General features: G+C 41.0%; 2 protein-coding genes across 4 annotated transcripts; both read left to right on the top strand.

Moving 5' to 3' along the window:
• The first annotated feature begins 473 nt into the window (after positions 1–473).
• On the top strand, positions 474–15,798 carry LOC310871419 (vacuolar protein sorting-associated protein 4B-like). 3 transcript variants are annotated; one of them, XM_083782920.1, is made up of 13 exons: positions 474–652; positions 2,230–2,341; positions 2,835–3,007; positions 6,537–6,648; positions 6,957–7,110; positions 8,214–8,272; positions 8,744–8,863; positions 10,696–10,852; positions 10,949–11,097; positions 13,475–13,556; positions 13,647–13,866; positions 13,998–14,138; positions 14,233–15,798. In XM_083782920.1, the coding sequence occupies exons 1-13, from the start codon at positions 632–634 to the stop codon at positions 14,332–14,334; spliced, it is 1,602 nt and encodes a 533-aa protein (XP_083639046.1). In that variant the 5' UTR covers positions 474–631; the 3' UTR covers positions 14,335–15,798. The 3 variants fall into 3 exon arrangements, with proteins under 3 accessions (XP_083639046.1, XP_083639047.1, XP_083639048.1); XM_083782921.1 differs by lacking the exon at positions 474–652 and having other exon boundaries at positions 2,294–2,318; XM_083782922.1 differs by lacking the exons at positions 474–652; positions 2,230–2,341; positions 2,835–3,007 and adding an exon at positions 5,378–5,594.
• A 434-nt stretch (positions 15,799–16,232) lies between these two features.
• On the top strand, positions 16,233–21,199 carry kdsr (3-ketodihydrosphingosine reductase). The gene is made up of 10 exons (XM_083781441.1): positions 16,233–16,656; positions 17,090–17,179; positions 17,635–17,691; positions 17,810–17,875; positions 17,973–18,068; positions 18,738–18,929; positions 19,212–19,295; positions 19,390–19,473; positions 19,592–19,693; positions 20,225–21,199. The coding sequence occupies exons 1-10, from the start codon at positions 16,468–16,470 to the stop codon at positions 20,354–20,356; spliced, it is 1,092 nt and encodes a 363-aa protein (XP_083637567.1). The 5' UTR covers positions 16,233–16,467; the 3' UTR covers positions 20,357–21,199.
• Positions 21,200–21,564: the final 365 nt, after the last annotated feature.

Here is a 21,564-nt window from a genome sequence, read left to right as displayed (position 1 = left end):
CGTGAGCAGGGTATAGTATATTCATGTCTGGGGCCCACTAATTTATCTATACCGTAGACCCCATTTGAAGAGTTTGTGACTGGGACCCCCATGAGGGGGGGGGGGGGGGGGGTCTAAATTAGAAATGATCCATATACATGTGGTCAAATCTGTTCTAGGTGTGTAGTACACAAAGGAAATAAACTATTCCACGATCTCCGAATGTACTGTAAGAGTCATACAGTTACAGAACTAGAACTACCTGTATAGTGGGTGTTGGTAACAACTAGATAAATATCTCCAACATTCTCAAACAACACGACTGTAAAACTATTACACACATTTTATTTTCCAAAAGGGTGCCAAACTGTTAGGATTTGAAATAGCCAAATGCTTTATTTTGAAGGCAAATGCACCTAAGTACTTCCTCTTGCTATCCGACATGGTGTGTTATTGTTGTACAAGCAGTGAAACACTGTTGTCATTCTTCTGGCTGAAACTAGAGGCGCATGTGTCACACTGTCAGACTAGACGTAATTGGAAAGAATGCCAGCAGCAACCAGGAACTCAACTGGATGATGCGGATCGAGGTAATCGAAACTTCAATCTTCGGACTGAACTGACTGTAAACTTCCCTATAAAGAGACTCCGCATGGAGCGAACAAATCTACAGGTACATTGGTACATTAACTTACACTGACTGTCAAGCAGCACTTTATCCATGTTTGTCTTGTGTTTTTACAGCCGACTAGGCTACAGACAGGAGTCAACCGAGTATACTGTTTTAGCCGTTGTCTAAAAACTTTAAACGTAGTTAGAAAAGTTTAATTTTAACACCATTTTGTAGGTGGCTATTCCATGTGTCATTGTTGTGAATTATTTGCAACTTATCCTAAACACATTGAATGCATGGTCTTTATTTGTCAATATCAACACAATAGCATTAGCCATCATATCAAGCCCTGACACTACTACTATCTGTCACAGACAGCTAACAGTCTGAACTGTTCATATTCTGTCAAATGTCACTATCACTACTTAGCAAAAGCCTGACGTTTAATCATTTTAAAGTGTGCATGTTAGTGTTTCACAGTTATTCTATCAATGGGAGTGGGAAAATGTTGTTTTGACAGCCTTGTTTGATTCCAGTTTCAGTATGGTACCAACAACAACTGCCCTGATTCTAATCAATTGGAGTGTTTGTTTATGGGCGAATGTGGACGCAACGATCATGTATTATTAATTTTGTTTTAGCTGAGGTTAGATTTCCTGTGGTGGCCAATGCCTGAATAATGCAATTTATAGAATATAGAGCCTAGCCTAGAGGCATGGTGAAGCTCTAGATGACAATGCCTTTAGGACTGTTCACATTCCAAGCATTATAGCTATTATACAACTTTTAAAGATATAATTAAAAATATATAGTTCTAACTCAAGTGGATGGCAAAGTCCACACTCTGTATAAAAGTGTGCTCCATTGGGGCGAGCACAGGTCTCCACCAGGCATTGTTGCCTATCCAGGGCCTGCAAACTTTGGTCAAAACCACTTGGAATGGGACGTGAAAAAGTTATTTATATCTTGATCATGATCATATGACCCCAGAGGTAATTGATTTGTGAGAGTTTTGGACCAAATCTGCAGACTGCTTGTATTGGCCTGCCATCTATTTCTCTCTCTCTATTCCATAAACTTAAACCAGCAGCCATCTACCCATGAATTTGTTGTAGTTTATAAAAGTTGTACCTCGCTGTCATTATCCATACATTTGCCGTTTAAAGCACTACCGTCTAAAATACGTGCAAAAGAGGACTGTAGTTTCATAGATCATATGCGTTATTTCACAAAACCTTTCCTTTTCCTATTGGCCAAGCACAGCGGGTCTCACTGACTGTGAATGGCTAGTAGAGGACGTTGGAACTAATATCAGAAGAGAACTAATCGGATGCAATTACATCATAGGTCAGGTGGAGCTGTACGGTGTGGTAGCCTGTGGTGGTCCAAAAAGTGCAGTGCAAAGTGCAAACTTATTTTGGCTTGTTTTTGTGCGGGCTGCACAATTGTCTCATAGGCCGCAATTGGCCCGCAGGCCGTCTATTGGAGAACCTTGTTATAGTGCTTTGTGTAAACGGCCCTTTAGTTTGAGAACCTTAGATTTAGAGTGTTAACCAATTACAGGATGACTTCAATTGGATGGAATGGGATGACAATAGTAATTAATTGTTAATGCATCAATGTCCTACTCTTCCCAGAAAGCTATAGCCATAGCACAGAAGGCTTCCCAGGAGGACCAGGCTGGGAACTATGAGGAGGCAATCCAGTCATACCAACATGCAGTCAAGTACTTCCTGCACATTGTAAAACGTATGCTTCATTGGAATGAAATTACAAACTTGACATAACCACTTCATGTAAACCCTCTATATGTAGTCGACTGGATTTGAGTTGGCTCTGTACTTTTTTCCCCCTCCCTGCACCAAATCCCTTAAAGAATAGTCTACCCCCCCCCCCCCCCAGTGGTTATTATCACTGTCCCTCCATTTTTCCAACTCTATAGCCTAATACCTAATGCACTAATATCAATCGTGACTGTGTTAATATAGGTGTATATAGGCCGATAGAACACTAACAGAAAATAGTTGTTTTGTAAAAGATTGGAATACCAGGTTATAAGATCTAAAGGGGTGTGTATGTGTGTGTGTGTGTGTGTGTGTGTGTGTGTGTGTGTGTGTGTGTGTGTGTGTGTGTGTGTGTGTGTGTGTGTGTCTCTTATTGAACTCAACTGCATAGCATATTTTTCAACATCAACAAATGCGGCAGTAGCCCCTGACAGAAACATCCTCTCCCTCCCCATCAGGTGAACCCCAGGGTAAAGATGGCAACCAGAAGATACGGGATACATGTAAACAGTACCTGGACAGAGTGGAAGAACTACAGAAGTACCTAGATAATAAAGAGGTTACTGCGAGTTGCAAACAAACACCTCCAGCCTCCGCCGCTGCCACAGCACTTCCTCCTGCAGCTAGCCAGGTGCGTGACGTCAGGACATAAAAAGAACGTATCAGTCTGGAGTGAACTGACGGCACCAATGGGCGTGCGTGGTGACGCACAGCTAATCGCCACAAGTTTTCACATTTCTAATCAAGGGAATATAAAGCATTTCACAGTCTTGTCTACCTCATTAAACAATTATGTTTTTAGAATTTTGTACGTTTTAGGGATTTTTAGACTTTGTAAGTTTTAGGGCTGTAGTACTCAATAGGTCTCAATCAAGTTTTTTACCTGCAGAGCAGCAGCTGAGCTGCTCATTTTCAGCAAAGCCCTGCACATAGAAACACACACATTAAAATCTGGGAGATGACCAGCACAACCCACAGTCTTATATCGTTGGCCACTATGCAGCTCCACTGGAGCAGATGGGGGTTCAGGGCCAATTTGCTTAAGGCTAGGGCACTTCTGTGGTGTTGGGTGAGACCATTCACTTTCCCACCCAGATTTTCCTGCTGGTCCGAGGAATTGAACCGGCAACCCTTCCTGCAACAAGGGCGCTCCTCTAACATTAGGCCACCGCAAGTGCATCACCAAACATACCTTAGTTACGTCATCAGCCAATCCCTGATTGGCCGATGGACACCACCGACATACACAGCCAATTACAGTACTTACGCGCTCTGCTTGTGCAAGTAATAATCTTTGAAATGACCAAACCTGCCTACAGATGATGTATGAACTAGTGTCCACAGCCTCTTGACAATGGTACCATAGTTTAAGTGAGGACCAATAAGAATAAGAATAGATTGAACAAATATTTATTATAGAATGAGAATACAAGTGTGCATATACCATTTTATGTTGGCGTTCGGCTCTGCTACATTTTTCTCCCTGCTCGACACAATTATACAACCATCATTAACCATTAACCCATTCTGGACGGGAACCCCTTTTGGTGTTTTAGGGGAGATAGATCATAGATATACAATAACAACCCCCCCATGCGGAACAGAATAGCAGAGGCACCGGTGGCGGTGGGAGAAAACAGTGCATAAGAAGTTAATAACACCAGGATGTTCTGAGGAAAGAACGCAAGGAGAATCGAGACCTAGGTGAGCTTAAATAAATGCCACGTCAGCGAATGACATCTTGCATAATGGTGCGTTCAGACAGGCAGATGAAATGATGCAAAAACGCATAACAGCATAATTTGCGTCAGCTTCACGCGTCATAGCTGCTTCATGTCGCTGGCTTCCATTGACAATGAATGGTAGACTGCATCGTTTCAACTGCCCGTGTGTGAACGCGACATAACACTGAATGAGCACCTCGAGTATATCTGACTGAACTAACTCTGCAAGCTACGTATCATGTATTTTCTATACCAGTGTTGTCATTAGTTTGCTTTCAATATAGGCCTATATCAGTAGCAATAGTAAGGTATTTTTACAATCCCTAAAATATTATTGGTTTGTACCAAAGGATTGTCATCATCTGTTATATAATATGTATTTTACTTACATTTGTAAATAACTCAGTTTTATCTGAATTATTTTGTCATACATGGGATTTAAACATTACATTGTGATCTCTGGTGTGAATTTCATGAGAAGTGGATTATTTTGACCCACTTCAACTAGTTTACGTTTGTATCTCTTGTCCTGTGCATGCGAGGACCGTTTACGTTTGAATTGATGCTGGAGCTAACTATTGATCAGTATAAACTGTTGCCATGGAAACCAATGATAGCGTGATGTCGCCAAGTAAAGGACCACTCGTAACCGAGACCGAGGTATGGTTATCGGGGAGGATGCCGAAGGGATATAACTGGATAATCTATCTCTTTGGGCGCCGGGTCAGTAGTGAGGTCTTGATATGGTATCTAAGGTCTACTACTTCTTCTTAATTCCTTTCTTCCAGTGAATCCTGCGTTAGGCATCAGTATTTATAGTTTTGGGATGTCGAGAGTGATGTCACTCCTGACGTCCTGGTTGTGATGTCAGAGAGGCACTACGTTCCTTCGTAACAGTATAAAATGAATAATATTCCAGTAGCATTCTAGCGGACTAAAGAAGCAATTAAGGGAATTAGGGCTTTAGCTTTGGACCAGAGCTAGGACTATCCGAGAAAGCCTCCGATTCACTCGTCCCTCAACCAGATATACCTTCATACAGTCCTTTTAAGGTTCTCTCCAAGGCAACAGAGAACCTCGCTTACCTCGGCAATATAAGCCGATAAATAATCTTCAATCGGGAATCAGCCCTTATGTCTGACAATTTGCAGGTAAATTGGAGAGCATCCCTAGGCCTGTAGGCCTTATACTGTAGCTACAGTTTCCTGAATGTATTGTGGGTGCGTCGCAATGACATTGTGCACGCCGCACAGCGCGTGCGTGAGAAACCTCGGGGACTGGACTTGTTTTCAATGCGGAAGTTTGCAGCTGCTTCGGTGTTGATTTGACGATACAAAAACAAGACGACCACAATTATAATTAGCCGTCGTTTTATTTTAGGTGTGTTGTTAATAAACGAGCAGATTTGGAAATCGTTGTTTTTGTTGCCGTGTTTAGTTTGTTTCGACCGAGGGGGATAAAGAATCAGCCCTTATGGCTAACAACAATTTGCAGGTAAGTTGGAGAGCTAACACATCGCTATAGCTAATACAGCTAATGAGCTAAAACAACACATACAAACAAAACGGGTCATGGAAAACACCCTAGTTACCGAAGAACGACCCTCCCGGGTAAAGTGTCCTTGAGCACGGTCGGACATTGTGTTCATGTGGGGTTTAACTTAATATAGAATCGACCAATTTAGCATGGATAGCAAAGCTAATGTTGGTTAGCAGCAAACTTTTGTAGCGTCAAATTTAGCTAACGTCAACTCGGGCCAAATAAAGTTGTTTACCATTGTGTTGTGCCTCGTCTTTATCTTTGTAATGATGCAAGGAACAAGTATGCTGTTTGATGTTTTGATGTCATCATCAAAGTTTTTAACTTTTGATGGTTAGATATTCAAGTTGCCAGTTAGCATAAAGCTATCTGATTACCCAAGCTATCCAACTATAGTTTTGATAGTTAAAATATAGGTTTTTGTTTAATCCAAGTATTCTTGGATCGTAGGATATTAAACCTACATTTGTGTAGGCTATATGTTCTTGTCACTATGGTGACGACCCGCATACACACTCCACAGCTAATGCCTAATAATCAGGAAGTGAACCTGTCTAAGTAAGTCCAATATATGAACCAATCTATATCTAATAATAATACGCAGGTGGGAATTTTATCTCTAAACGCCCATAATATTTTGCAGCAATGCTCATTTGTGAATGTGTCATATTGCCCAACGCCTATGGTGCCTGTATATTTAAATGTATTTTTGTATACTTCATTTAGACAGGTAGTTTGTTTTTGTTTTGCCAGTGCCACCCCCATCATTTTAGAGACTGTCGCTACATAGTAATTGATTGTGCTTCTTTTATAGCTCTCCATTACTTTTAGGTATGTCATTTTTCTGTGACCAGCATTGTTATTCCAACAACTTTATCCTCCCATCTCGTCTTTCAGAAAGCCATTGATCTTGCCAGCAAGGCTGCCCAGGAGGATAAAGCTCAGAATTATGAGGAGGCTTTGCGTCTGTACCAACATGCTGTTCAGTACTTCCTCCATGTGGTAAAATGTAAGAAGTTGAATATTTGCATTTAATTAACTATTTCCTTGTGTGCCGCCTGATATTTGTCTATCCTAATCTGATGCAGAATCATATTGTAATAATCACGTCATTGTCATCCTCTTGACCTCTTCAAAGTAGTGATGGGTCATTTTGGACCCTGTGTTTTTTGTTGTCATAGGTATACTATCTAAATAATTCAGATTTGTATGGACATAAATGGTTTGATATTTACTGTAAATTGTAATGTTAATAGGAACTTTGTTTAAAAATTACCAGAACATATTTTACATTTCTTGGATGTTCCTTTTTTTTAGACGAAGCCCAGGGTGACAAAGCTAAGCAGAGCATCCGGGCAAAATGTGCAGAGTACCTGGACAGAGCAGAAAAGCTGAAGGAGTACCTGAAGAAGAAGGAGAAGGCTCCACCTGCCAAGCCAGTGAAAGAGTCTGGTTCTTCTGAAGACAAAGGGTGTGTTTATGGGTGGAGCCATGTGTTTGACATGTTGGCCTTTCAGAGCTGGAATGTGATGAATCAAGTCTGTTAAGTTGTTAGTACACTGACTTAAATAGTTATATATAGACTTTTAAAAAACACAGTTACTAGGTGCATTACAACAAAACCAAAGTGTGTAATAATAAAAGTGAAATAAAAGTCATGAATAGAAAAACTAACAGATTTAGTATCAAGTTTTCTGTAAAACATACATTCTGCAGGTAGGGACTTCCACAGCTGCAGGGCTTTAACCCTCTAAGACCCAGCGTTGCTTTATAGCAACAATTATATTTAAATTAATTACATAATTATTATAATTTGTTTCTGTTCTTTTTTCACCTAAACGTCATCAGTGATGTTCATTGCAATGCCATTGCAATGCCATTGGTCATGATATTTGCATATAAATACCCCCCACAGAGGCTGAAATTCACACAAATTAAAAATGTCTGGAGTAAGTAAAATAATTGTAATATATGTTTTTTTGTGATCATTAGAATGTCTAGAACATGTTTTATTCATTATTGTGAAAGATATCCCCCAAATGTAAATTATTAATTATATAATGTGCATAACATTTTACATATTTTTTTAACCTAATTCCTAGTAGTACAAAGTAGTAGTAAGGTTGAAATCTCTTTTTTGCAAGTAGAAATTAATCCGGGTTTTACAGGGTTAAAGGAAAACAGCTGGTTACCTTTTGGAATAAGGCATGCCGAGGCAACATTTAGGAGGGTCCTACCTGAGGAGTGGTAGTCAGTGGCCAGACAAATAGTAGGAGCAAGATTATGTAGGGATTTAAAAATAATGTATAAGAGTTGAAATAAATTCTATAATTAACAGATAGCCAGTTTAGTGTTGCAAGGATGGGAGTGATATGGTCTTGTCTCTTTCTTAAAAGTCTTAAGTTTGAACAAGTTGGAGATAACCTTTTGCCCTGAGCCCCAAATACAGGGAATTACAAAAATCCAGTAGTAACGGGGTTGAATGAATGCACATTCCCTTGTAATCGTGGTAAATTATGTTTGTGTGTTCATTACTGCATTTCTGTCTTTCCATATCTTCACCTGTGTTATTAGGAATGAAAGTGATGAAGGAGAGGATCCGGAGAAAAAGAAGTTCCAGAATCAACTCTCAGGTTAGAGATGTCAGACCTTGGCCAATCAGAATATGACACCTTCTGTCACATTGTTTTTAAATCAATGAATGTTACAATAATGGTATTGCTAATATATTGAGTTTTTAATTGTATTTATTTATTTAGCACAGTATAAAAACAATACAAATACAAATATAGAAAAGGGAAAGTGCTAGGATGAGGGGCTTATGCGAGGCCTCTACCTATGTAAGACACAAAGCATCCAGAACATGATTGTAAACAAGAAATATAGAAAACTACAACATAATTAGAATACTTGGTTATCTACCATAAGACTTTATTAGAGAAAAGAGATAATACAATAAAATATATAATTAAGGGATCTGGTCAATTAAATAGGCTCTAAGCTTATTTGAAATTATTTAATGAAGTAGAATTTGATGAGATTGCTGTATAGCTGTTCCAAAGCTGGGTGAGGTCTTCTCAATTCAAAACTTTTGTTTTCCCCAGGTGCAATTGTAATGGAAAAGCCAAACATTCAGTGGAGTGATGTTGCTGGTTTGGAGGGAGCCAAAGAAGCCCTGAAAGAAGCTGTCATTCTACCCATCAAATTCCCACACCTGTTCACTGGTAAATAAATATTATTCAATAGATGGATGTGCTTACCATTAATATCCATTAGTCCTGTCCCCTGAAAGTCGTCTATTTGAATAGTCAAAGAGTAAGACCCCCTCAGTCTACGCAAATAATTTGATTCAAGCCGTCTGTTTTTTTCCTTTTTTCATAGCGTCAGTTACTAGACTGTAGGCTATCCACAAGTTTCCCATGAGCCCTTTCGTGAAAGTTGAGCATCACTTCCTGTTTCTTAGCCGTTTCATCCTGGTTGCTTTCTGGTTGCTGTTGCTGCTGTGACCAGTGTTGACAGATTTTGCAAGAGAAACGAGGCCAGGTCTATGAAAACAAGCCCAAAAGAAGCGACTAGGCTGCGTTTTAGCACTTTACATCGACTATTTAAAAATAGCAGATCATTTACAGACACATTCACAGCGACATGTGAAGTTGTAGATCTGTTATTTTAAAATAAAGCACTGAACATCACCTCAGACCATTACGTTTCTATGGGGGTAGTCTGTATAACCCTGCAGTCGGCACTGATACTTCTGTATGCATAGGTGTTTTTTGAACTTTGAGCTAGTTTACAGTGACCAATTGACCTACAGCAGGGTTCCCCAATTAGCCGTCCGCGGGCCGCAGCGCCCCCTTGTGGCCCCCTTGTGGCCCCTTGGGGGGGGGGGGGGGGGGGGGGGGGGTCCCAGATATAAATGGCATTAAATTGGGGTCAGTAGCCTCTGCATGTCAAACTGGGGGTCCTTTTCAAATGGGGTCTTGCCCTGAACATTAATTTCAGGGCAAGACCTCAACCTCGCACGTGCCGACTCGGCCCCCAGCCTGGTACCGTAGTCAAAATATGGCCCTTGAGGAAGATTAATTGGGGAACCCTGACCTACAGTATAGCAAAGGCCCTCCCCAAACTGCTAAGGTCCAATCATCATTATCATTCATTGGCATCCGTCAGTCTCGAGAGACTATGGAGTCACGCTATGGAAAGGAGTTTTTCGGCTTTTGGTGCAGCGTTCGATGTGTCTGAGTAGACCAATGCGGGATTCGCACTCCCTTCCGCACTTCACACAGGGAAATACTGATGCTGGTCTGTTTGGTTGGTTTTGGGCCTTATTCTTTCGCCTCAGTCTCTAGCTGACACACCCCCCCCACATGGAAATATAGATTGCATAAGCTATATAGAGACATATATTTCCTATTTATCCACATATATGCACATATATTATGAACCTGAATATGGCATATATATGCAGGATAGGCTATATTCTGCATATACTTGCCATATATTGGCATAATATGTTAATATATTTAAAATAAAACCATAGCACCACCATTAGCCTTTTCATGTCGCGCACGCCCTAGGCCTAGAAGGTGCTCGCGCACCACAAGGGTTGCACGCACCACAGTTTGGGAACCCCTGGGTTAGACAAACCTCTCCACCAATAGTTTTCCTTTATGATAAATTAAAAAAAAAAAAAGAGATGTCACGCACATATTTTTCCAGTGCATATGGCAGGCCTTGTTCTTGATTTGGAAGAGATTTGGAAGTTCTGGCTCCAAAAATGAACCAGTATTTAATGTGTAAAATCCATTATATTTACATTGGAATGAAATGAGCCCGACTGGAAAGTGTCTAAGTGGGGGAGGCCGGGGCTAAGCTATAGGTGAAATGCGTTGCATGTTTGTCCAATTGCCAGAGCTGCAAAAAACATCTTAATCTTTCAAAACCTCTTAAAACGTATGATGATTTTGGGGTAAAGTATTGTGTGGAGGGAGTTTTGATTATTTTGTTTAAATGCTATAACCAGGTATTAACGATATGTGGGTTCTGCCGTCTCTAGGTAAGAGAACACCATGGAGAGGGATCCTGCTATTTGGACCTCCAGGTACAGGAAAATCCTATCTTGCCAAAGCTGTGGCCACAGAAGCCAACAACTCTACCTTTTTCTCCATCTCTTCTTCTGACCTTGTCTCCAAGTGGTTGGGAGAGAGTGAAAAGTGAGTGTCTTGTCTTGGTACTATATGCACGGGCAGTGGGAACACCAGTGTGTGGTTGTTTATTATTTCTTTGAACGCTTCCTTTCTGCTCAACAGACTTGTGAAGAGTCTCTTCACCCTGGCGAGGGAGCACAAACCCTCCATCATATTCATTGATGAGATTGACTCCCTCTGTGGTTCAAGGAGTGAGAATGAGAGTGAAGCAGCTCGGCGCATCAAGACCGAGTTCCTGGTCCAGATGCAGGGTGAGTCCACAGATGACCTCCTGAACCTCCCTGTAGATCAGGGGTTCCCAACCTTTGTATTTCCACGGACCAGCTGACGGTTCATAAAATGTTCGCGGACCAGCATGGTACCGTGTAGTGTTTTGTTGTGTGACTAAGCGTGACAAAAAAGGCTACAGCTTGTTGTTGCACTGCTGCTGCTCTGAACACGTGAACGTAAAGATACCAAGGATTCGACAGAGGACAGAGGTGTCACTGTTATGCTATGCAACACGGAAGTAACACAGACTAAAACTCTTTATAAACCACAGTCAGTGACGCGTCGCTGACAAATCCTTTTATCTTAACTTTTCACCACTGGAAAACCCTGGTGACACACAGTGACACAGACCCGGTTATAGATTCACAGACCCCTTCGAGAAAACGTGGGATTCCCTTCTCGGGGGTATATGTCCCGCAGACCGGCACCTGCTGTAGGTTACTGGATTACCGATCAGTGATCACAGAGCAATCTTCTTATATTAAAATGTACTTATTGGTGGGTGGGTGGTGGACAAACGTAACATCCAGATTTGATTGGCCACTGTTTATCTACTCTTAAAATGTCAAAGATTATACGTTTTCTGTGATTCGGTGGTACAAGATTTTTCTCACACCCATGTTGCAGACAGTTAACCCTCCATACCATATTATGCTAAATGCATCCAAAAACATATTCTATTTTAAAAGAAAAGGGGGAAGCATATCGTTGCGATGTTCTTTCCTACACGGCTCCACATTATAGACTGAACTTCCTCTTTGAATGAATGCCTGGATTATCAGTACAGAACATCAGCATTATAATTGACAAAGCCTGCCACCCAATGGAGGATTTGCTGCAGTATTTTCACACAACTTAAAGGGGCCTTGGGGAGAAATTACATTTTATGTTTTAAGTATTAAGATAACTAGTCCTTACCCGTTCTGAATATATGAACAGCAAATGATGTTCAGTGTGGCTAATGTGATAGGGGGGGGGGGGGGATTGTTTACAGATGGTGTAAGTATAGGAGGAGGAAGAAGGAAATGCTGTAGTACAATCATAAGTACACCATTGATGTGGTGGTGATATTCTGTCTATAAATGGAAGTTATTGAATATTTTCGTTCACGTTAACATGCCCCCGTCAGAACTGTCAGAGCTGGCTTTCAGGTGCCTGTGCCACGCAACCCGCGCGTTGGCCGCGATGCTTCCCAAAGAAGAAGTTATGTCGACTGACGCAAGAGTAGCTAGTACTATCGGGGTCCAAGTTGTTTTCCCCGTGTGGGTCTGTTGCGCAGAGAAATTTGTCCCAGTATTAATCTGTGGCCGTCCCAACATGCATTTCACTGGTGGTGACACGTGATTAGTGGGGAGATGTTTTTTATTGTAACGCAAATTAATTGAATTAAGATGAATGTTACTTTATTGTATGCTGGTACACCATATCTGCTACCTTCAGGAAGGAGATATCGTTTTCTTCGTGGCATGTTTGTTGTATGTAATATCTGACCATATGTAACGGTCAGATATCGCTATCACTGCTACGAATTATTTAAATCACGGGTTGTGAATGATCTCCTCTTAGGATACGATTGATAAAGGGAATGTAATGAAAATAGCCTAAATAAGCAAGCAGAAAACAGTCAAACAAAACTCACGTTAACCTTTTATCTCAAGTCAAATGAAGGAATCAACAGTTATACACACAGAGTTGAATGAGTGAATGATCCGAAACAAATGTCCGTGTCTCGCGCACACACGCTAGAGGAAGCATGCCAGTGGGGTAACAGTGAGAACGGTGGCCTGTGATGCAGGTGTCGCTAAGGGGCGGAGGTGTGTGAGGAATTCACTAATAAATTCATTATTAATCATTAATGTGTCAAATCGAAAAAAGGGCTTCGTTACGCCGTCCATATTCATATGGTCAATGCCTGTGTGAGCGATTGGTGCAGGCAATGATGAGATAATGCGGAAACACTGACACACACACTCAGACATTGTTAGAATTATAGTATGATGTATCTCCACTGCTAAACAGGCAAAATACAAATGTGATGTGCACTTACTCTTTCACTATCCATGTGATGTGGATGTTCCATTATATTTTCTGTTGTACAATTTACAGGTTACAGGTTCTAGTCCTAAAAACCTAAACTGAGTTACCAATGCCACATTTCTATTGTTTAGCTTTTTTCCATAAGTTTTTTGATTTGGGCATAAACTTTGCTGCAGAGTTTATGCAAAATACAATGCAATCCGTATTCCGTAACACTAAATTCTGTAATGACCAGTTTATAAATACAGAAAGGGGTTGATTGAGACTTAAGTCCATGAGTCTGTATCCGGGTATCCCTGACCCTGACATTGTTCTGTGTAGGAGTGGGGAACGACAACGAGGGAGTCCTGGTACTCGGAGCGACCAACATCCCATGGACTTTGGACTCTGCCATCAGAAGAAGGTAATTTCTGTCATCTGCCAAACATATTAACAAATAGCGACCAGGCTGTTTCTCCTCTGCACTCACTGAACACCTCTAATACCATGTCAGATTTGAGAAGAGGATCTACATCCCTCTGCCAGAAGAGCATGCCCGTTGTTTCATGTTCCATCTCCACCTGGGCGCCACCCCGACCTGTCTCTCTGATTCTGACTTTGTTACGCTGGGAAAGAAGACAGAAGGATACTCGGGAGCAGATATCAGCGTCATTGTCAGAGATGCACTCATGCAGCCCGTCAGGAAGGTCCAGTCAGCTACCCACTTTAAACGGGTAGGTCTCCCTACAACGGCATGCTAGGTTAGCTTCAGTAGACTATTGCTGCCACTTTGATTTCACTTTTGAAATCACACTTTTGTTTTGCCAAACCATACAGTAAATACTAATTAATTGTGGTTTCCAAGGCACGAGGGCCGTCAAGAGATGACCCCAATGTTCTTGTAGATGACCTCTTGACCCCGTGCTCACCTGGCGATCCCAATGCTATTGAGATGACATGGATGGATGTTCCTAGCGAGAAGCTACTGGAACCTGTTGTTTCCATGGTAAGAGTACTGAAATGCTGGCCTTCTACAACAAGTGCATGAGAAGCCAATATTGAATATCTTGTAATGTGTGTTTTTCATTGTTACTTTTCAGTCCGACATGCTGAGGTCCCTGGCCACCACAAGGCCGACAGTTAATGAACAAGATCTGGATAAACTGAGAAAATTCACAGAGGACTTTGGTCAGGAAGGTTAATGGGATGTTCGAGCCAAAGCAAACCAAAGGAATAGTGATGTTCTTTTTCCTCTCATTCTCCTTTTCTCTCCCTCTAACCCTCCACCAGTCCTAGGGCTCTATTGGTATATCACAAGACTGCTATATTAAGTTGTGTTGGCCACACAACCGAAGGGATGGAAATGGAATACTACATTGTTTTCTTTGATATCCTCTGTTATTCGGGGGGTTTCTCTGCAGCATTTCTGCAGTTGAACTGTTAAAATGTGGTTTGATTGCTTCTTAGAATGGATTATTTTGGTTACTTGTATTATGCACTAAGGTCTAAATGCATAGCTGTGCAAAATTCCCAAGCAACTTGGGACAACTCTGTTGAGAAATATATATATTGATGTAAATCAGACTATTCAATTAATCTGGATATATGAGGCATAAATTATTTCACATCAGGATTATCCCATATATCCTATATTTAAAGTTCACACCTAACTTACCATCGTAAATAGAAATTGAACTCACTGTCTGTCAAATTCCCATCATGCCCACATCTCACTAGTTGAGAGGATGTCTTTATTGCACCTGTATTTTGTATCAATGAAAGATTTATTTTAAATACTCTATAAACCTGTATTACTGTTGAGCTGGGGAGAGCTAACAATGCATGCAACATTTTAGTCACGGTGGTGGATATGTTATGGGGTTGAGAAAGTGACTCATTCAGGGCAGTAGCTGCATCTGGCAAATTGTGATCTTTTTTTCTGGACAAATCCAAGAAGGAATGAGGATGGATCACCAAAGGTGCCAGACCACTCATTTTACAGTTGGAAAGGACTTAAAGTAGTCTCATTTCAAATCGTTAAGTCTTTCCACAGCAGAGCCTACGTCTTTCTATGATCACATTTTCTTACAAGGCAATACAGAATATCACAATATCCTTCATGCAACCTGAAAGAAGCAATGCCTTATTATTGACATAGCCACAGCATCAGTGTTGGTTTTTGAAGAGACATGGCTCAGGTGTTGAATTCTGACTCTTCTGACATGGGTAGAGAGATCACTATCATCTACACTTTACATTACTGAAATACAGCTCCAAGCATGATTCATCTTTAATTATGTAGCCATTATTATTAAGTGGCAATGTGAACCATGTGCCTTCTAAACAAGTTGCAGGATTTCTTTATCTTTTTTCTTTAATTGGAAGTCATTGCTATGTAAGGGGTGCTTTGCCACCACTGAAAAGAAATGTATAATAACTTACACATTTCATGTAAACTCATTACATTGTCTGTACTCCTTATGTTATGGCGTTCAGAATACAAGACTGTCTTTAAACATGTTGATAGGGAATATCTCTCATTTTACTTTAAAATGCCTTTGGAGATGGCTCTATACTACAAACTATTTGCCCTTTTCTTTATGAAGAGGCCATATAAGAATCTTTTCAAGTTTTCATGTATGTAAATAAAGTAAGTCATAAGAAGCTGTTGGCTATTGCTGTATTTTTGTTCAACATAACTGGAGGATGGACTCTGGAGCATTGTAATTTACAATGGGAATTGTAGAAATGAGTGACAAGGGTGTCGAATGGCGATTTAAATGTGATTTTTTTAATCGGCTAAAATATTTGCATAGATCTGTTATCCCAATCACATTTGTATGTTATATCTGACGTATACTTCATACTAGAGGCCAGGGTGTGCTGTGTGTAACATAAGGGTTGTAGGTGCGTAGTTGCGTACCATAGTGCGTACACAGGAATGAGTAAGCTGAAGCATTTTGGGAGTTGTAGTGCATTTACGCTTGAGCCCTACTAGTATGCTCCATGCTCAAAGAGATCTTTGATATGCTGTTGAATTGAGGACTACATGTACCGAATGAACTAGCGGCCGTCGAACCAGACGTTCAAAGTTCACAGTTCGATTTGTTTTGGTTTGAGTGCGCTTTGTCGTAGACTACTAGAGAGGCAAGGTCCAGTAGGGTAATTTTATCTCCAGTGTTCGTTCTCTGACCGACTGGCGAATCCTGCTAGAAAAAAACAACTCCACCTCCAAAGTGTTTGTTTCGCCTCCCCCTTCTTTGTACCGCCGCTATTCGTTCCAGAAGCTAGCTCGCTATAGTTAGCAAATAAGCTAACGACTGACAGAATCACCCATGTCCTCTGAGGAAGGCTTGAGTTCAACGATCACCGATTGGCTTTTCATCAATTCCTGGTGGCTTCTTCTGCCATTCATTATGCTTCTGGTCGTCGCAGCATTCATCGTTGCCTTTGTGTTACTGTTGTACATGATATCACCTCTCATTAGTCCCAAACCTCTGAAACTGAACGGGGCCCATGTCGTGGTAAGTACTGTACAGAGCACAACACATATGGGGACAGGGGACGTTATATCCACCAGGTGGTATAGTTATAGTCATCGTTTGTAAAACAACGTCTTTCTCTTAAGTGTTTAAAGTAAAAGTATATGTTAAATTGGAATGGTTTCTTACACTCTGGTCTTTGTTTGCCCGAGTGATCACGTTACAGTGACTAATTTATAAAGACTGACTGTCAACTGTCAACACTATGACACGCCCACACCGATGGATGAATGAAGTCGTTTCATGATGTCGAGTGACACTTTTTGATGCTCGACTTCATTTGATTGGGACATGATTTACTTTAGACAACTATTTTGGACAAACTTTGAGTTGTGTTCAGTTGGAAGGTATTTAAAGGCACCTTTTATTTAAGTAGAGTGCCTCGCTAGACTGTAGTTTTGTTTTCTGTCTGCAGGTGACTGGTGGATCCAGTGGGATAGGAAAGTGCATTGCTATGGAGTGCTACAAGCAAGGAGCTTTCATCACTTTGGTGGCACGGGACGAGGTCAGCAGAAATCCTAACGTGCCATTCATACCCTTTGTGCACCATAGTATAGTCCAGTCCTAACTCATAACCTGTCTGTACCAAGTTCCACGCCCCAACGTATTAGTTGCCAAACATGGAAAAATTGTATCAACTGTACACTTTTTAAAATGATTAACTACATCATTAAATGGATATAATGAACAAAAGGAAAAAGTATAATAATCCATGATTAATCCCATTTTCTTTTTGTAATTACACATTTATACATGCTGCAAAACAAATTACATTTGTTTGTGCTTTTAAAATACAATTCTGACCACTGCTGCTTTCATCACACTAGCCTTGTAAGCAGCATTAATTACAGTCATACTGTAATCAATATACTGCCTCTGGGTGGTGATATGGTAAAATGTTAAAAGTGTAATATACCCATATAATATGCACAGATTTAACATGCACTACTTTTTCCTCAGACCAAATTAGTTCAAGCTAAGAAGGAGGTGGAGAAATGTGCTATAAATGACAAACAGGTATGTTTCTTTTTATGCGTACCAACACGATATCACTGTGTTCTAACGATATAGTGCCGCATACCCTTATATTTTTGCATAAGATTGCATAACATATTTTACCATCTCCTGTAATCAGGTGGTGCTCTGCATATCTGTGGATGTTTCCAAGGATTATAATCAGGTGGAGAGTGTGATAAAACAGGTACATTAACTCACTTTATCACACTGGACGGTCTCTCATTTGATGTCATATGCAACGCAGTGGTAATGCTAAAGTCACATTTTTTTGTGTCATGTAGGCTCAAGAGAAGCTGGGACCTGTGGATATGCTGGTATGCTGTGCAGGAACATCCATTTCTGCAAAGTTTGATGAAGTGGAGGTGGAACTCTTCAAAGTAGGCTAAGTGATGACAACAAGGTCCCATAATTTTTTCATTACTCTCAGCAATCCTATGAAATGTTTGTTCAAGGATCTGAGAGGTATTTGTCTTAACTTCTTCTTATTACATTTTCATATTTTTCTTTCTTCCCCTCCAAAGGGACATGTTTTGCTACTACTAATTGGTTTACCATTTCATGTGCTCCAGGGGAGTTGTGAATGTTGCCACTTTATATGTTGACAGGTAAACATGTCTGTCAATGTTGGGTAGTTTGGTTCATTTCATACTCTGATATGCTTGTAGCCTGGCTCCAGCCCTGAATCGCTAGCCACGTGAAAAAAAAAGAAGTGAAACTAAATGAAAATCCAGGCTGAGTGAGTGTCAGGCTACGATGCTTGATGATATGTCAAGTGTGTAAGGACATACACCTTAAAATAAAAGCCATGATAGAATTAAGTTTTACTGTTTTATCACTATGGAAAGCTGAAACCAAGGATTCTGTAGCAACTTAGATATGCACCTTATGCATGTTTTATTCCCATCCAAACAGCTTTACAGATAGGCTTTCACAGTGGAATTTATAATGGAAAGCGTGTTAAGCGTGTCGATAATAGCCACAGAGACCTACCCCAGTGTATGGGTGTGCCTAACACGGTTTCTTGTGCATGCCATTGTTTCCTACAGAGTATGATGGAGGTGAACTACCTCGGCAGCGTGTACCCAACGCGGGCCGTCATAAACACCATGAAGGAACGCCGGATGGGACGCATTATGTTCGTGTCCTCACAAGCAGGCCAGATTGGCCTGTTTGGCTACACCGCCTACTCCCCGTCTAAGTTTGCTCTCCGTGGCCTGGCAGAGTCACTGCAGATGGAGGTGAGTCTTCCCAGGGAAGTCCTACAGAGGGCACACAGACTTACTAAACCCTTTAACCCTCTATACAGACAACTGTACTTGGACTGCTTTTTTTTCTGTCTACAAACTTACAATGTGTGTGATTAACCCCCCAGAATAGGCATGCATGAATTATAATATACTTGGTTCATGAGTTTTCCTGTATTTTTTTTATTACACTCAAATATCTACACTGCTAAATCCTAGTGTTAATTTTACTTTGAGTTGGTTTTTGTAAGACTTCCTGTGTTCTTTCTTGATCAGATGAAGCCATACAACATCTATGTGACTGTGGCCTACCCGCCTGACACAGATACTCCAGGACTCGCAGAGGAGAACAAAACAAAGGTAAATGCTCTCACGCAATAGTAACAAAATTAAACAAATTTAATTTATAATTCAATTCAACCAATCGATACCTTTTTTTTCATACCCCTCATAGCCACTAGAGACCAAGTTAATCTCTGAGACCTCTGGGGTTTGTCAACCAGAGCAAGTGGCCAAGATTTTCGTTAGGGATGCTGTGGTAAGAAACACCATCCATCTGCCAGTTCTTGATGTTTAATTGAAAATATTTATTTCTTTTCTTCCATGGATTTCTTTTTTGTTTTGATTCATTCTTCTTTCTTTTCTTCCTCCTGCAGCAAGGCAACTTCAACAGCTCTGTGGGCCCTGATGGCTATATGCTTTCAGCACTCACATGTGGAATGTCACCTGTTACTTCCATCACTGAAGGCCTCCAACAGGTACAGCCACCTCCCTGTCAGTCACTGCTTCACATACTGTACTCTTGATGTCACTTTGGGTTCCCCATAGACAGTGCTCTAGTCTAGGCCACAGTTAATAAGAGAGGACAGGTATTTACAGTGAGTTAATCATCCCAATACAAATCCTGTTAATTGGGGCCATGCACCAAAGGTGCAAGGTACCGCTTGTTATAGTTGGTGTTCTTATTATTCTCATATGGGTGTTTATGGCTGTGATGCGCCAGAGGACACTGTTGCCTTAGCAATACGTGGAGTGAGTAATATGAAAAAGAGATATTTTGTGATGTCTTTGTGTTCAGATTTGAACCGTAAGACATAGACAATTTCCATAGAATACCTGGCTCAATCGGTATCATATTTTCTTTACTTGCCCCGGTTAATCTGCAAACCGGTAATTTCGGACTCTGATAAATGAACATCGAGGGATGTGATTTTACTGTGAATGCACCTAGGCACATCCTAATGTTGACCTCTGTTCTCAAACCTCACCTTGATCTAACCCCCGTGCAGATAGTGACCATGGGATTGTTTCGGACCATCGCCCTCTTCTACCTGGGGAGCTTTGACAGCATTGTGCGCCGTTGCATGATCCAGAGAGAGCAGTCCAAAGCAGCCGATAAAGCAGCCGATAAGAGGGAGTAATACTATGAAAGCACCCCTTACCCCACTTCATTTCACCGTCTCCCCTCCTTCTATTATAGCCACTGGAGGAGCTACACACATCCACCCCCACTCCCTAAAGCACGCCACCCTGGGTGGCCATTAAGGCCAGGCGTTGATACCGGCTAAACAGATGGAATGAAAGAAAATGGCAGATGGGTCCTTCTTGCTTGTCCATTGATGTACTGTAACCCCCACCCTTTTTTTTAAACGCCACTCAAATGCATTCCAGTGACATTTTGGTTTTCATGTGTGCACCTGCTTTGTTGGTGGGGGGGTGAAGTCTGCAGTAGATGAGGGCAGACTAAACATCCCACAAGCTGTTCTTAAAAGTCGACCTTGTCAGCAACTGACACTAGATGTATTAAGCCTCACTGCCACCACCCGCACACATGTTTAAACGTAATGGATAGCCTTGTCTGACTGGTTGTGCCAATATGGCCTGAAATCCCTTTCCACTGGGGGAAAATGGAATGCTAATAACACTTACCTTTGTCATACTATTGCAAGTACCACACAGCAAGCTTCACCTTATTCACCCTATACTGTGTGAGTGAGAACTTCTGTACCATTTTGTCATGTGATTGTGAGTCTTTGCAGGCAAAGCACCTCCCTTTGACTTATTAACCTCTGTTATTTTGAACATGGTTCTTACCTTCCACATGTTTTGTCTACATTGATTGTTTGCAGTGTTTGTCAAGCTGAAAGGTCATACGACAGCACATTGCAGTGATGAGAGTGAACGTGGGTTTACTTTTATTTTGTATGTACATTTTTCTAATGCAAAAGTAATTTGCTTCTGGGAGATTAAAATCTTAAGCATTTGATGTGTGTGTATGTGTGCGTGTGTGTGTGTGTGTGTGTGTGTGTGTGTGTGTGTGTGTGTGTGACTGTGTGCGTGCGCGCTCTGTGACTGAGCCAACCACAGGGAGCGAGTAAAGCCATTCGATTTTGATGTCTTGGAAACAACATACCAAATTATATCAGTTTGTTGTGCAATTTCTCAAAGAGGCCACATAAAGGCATGTGTTAAAGTCATGATGTCATGGGAATGAGAAATCTGTTCAGTAGCAAATGGTGATGTCAACTTTCACCTCTGAACTTGAGCTAATTCACCAGGCCTGTCTCTGCTTTCATTAGGATAGTGCACAATGAAATGTATCTACTGTGTGTGTGTTTTTATGTGTCTG

The sequence above is a fragment of the Protomyctophum parallelum genome (assembly GCF_964188405.1).
Source record: "Protomyctophum parallelum genome assembly, chromosome: 14".
Taxonomy (NCBI): Eukaryota; Metazoa; Chordata; class Actinopteri; order Myctophiformes; family Myctophidae; genus Protomyctophum; species Protomyctophum parallelum.
Note: the sequence above shows the minus strand (reverse complement) of the source record. Positions and strands in the feature narration are given on the sequence as shown.

Coding starts and splice junctions, on each gene's coding strand:
- LOC310871419 (XM_083782920.1), top strand. CDS start 632: ATGGAGCGAACAAATCTACAG. Junction 3,008..6,536: donor TTCCTCCTGCAGCTAGCCAG/GTGCGTGACGTC, acceptor CTCGTCTTTCAG/AAAGCCATTGATCTTGCCAG. Junction 14,139..14,232: donor TGGAACCTGTTGTTTCCATG/GTAAGAGTACTG, acceptor GTTACTTTTCAG/TCCGACATGCTGAGGTCCCT.
- kdsr (XM_083781441.1), top strand. CDS start 16,468: ATGTCCTCTGAGGAAGGCTTGAGTTCAACGATCACCGATTGGCTTTTC. Junction 18,069..18,737: donor TGGAGGTGGAACTCTTCAAA/GTAGGCTAAGTG, acceptor TGTTTCCTACAG/AGTATGATGGAGGTGAACTA. Junction 19,694..20,224: donor TCACTGAAGGCCTCCAACAG/GTACAGCCACCT, acceptor ACCCCCGTGCAG/ATAGTGACCATGGGATTGTT.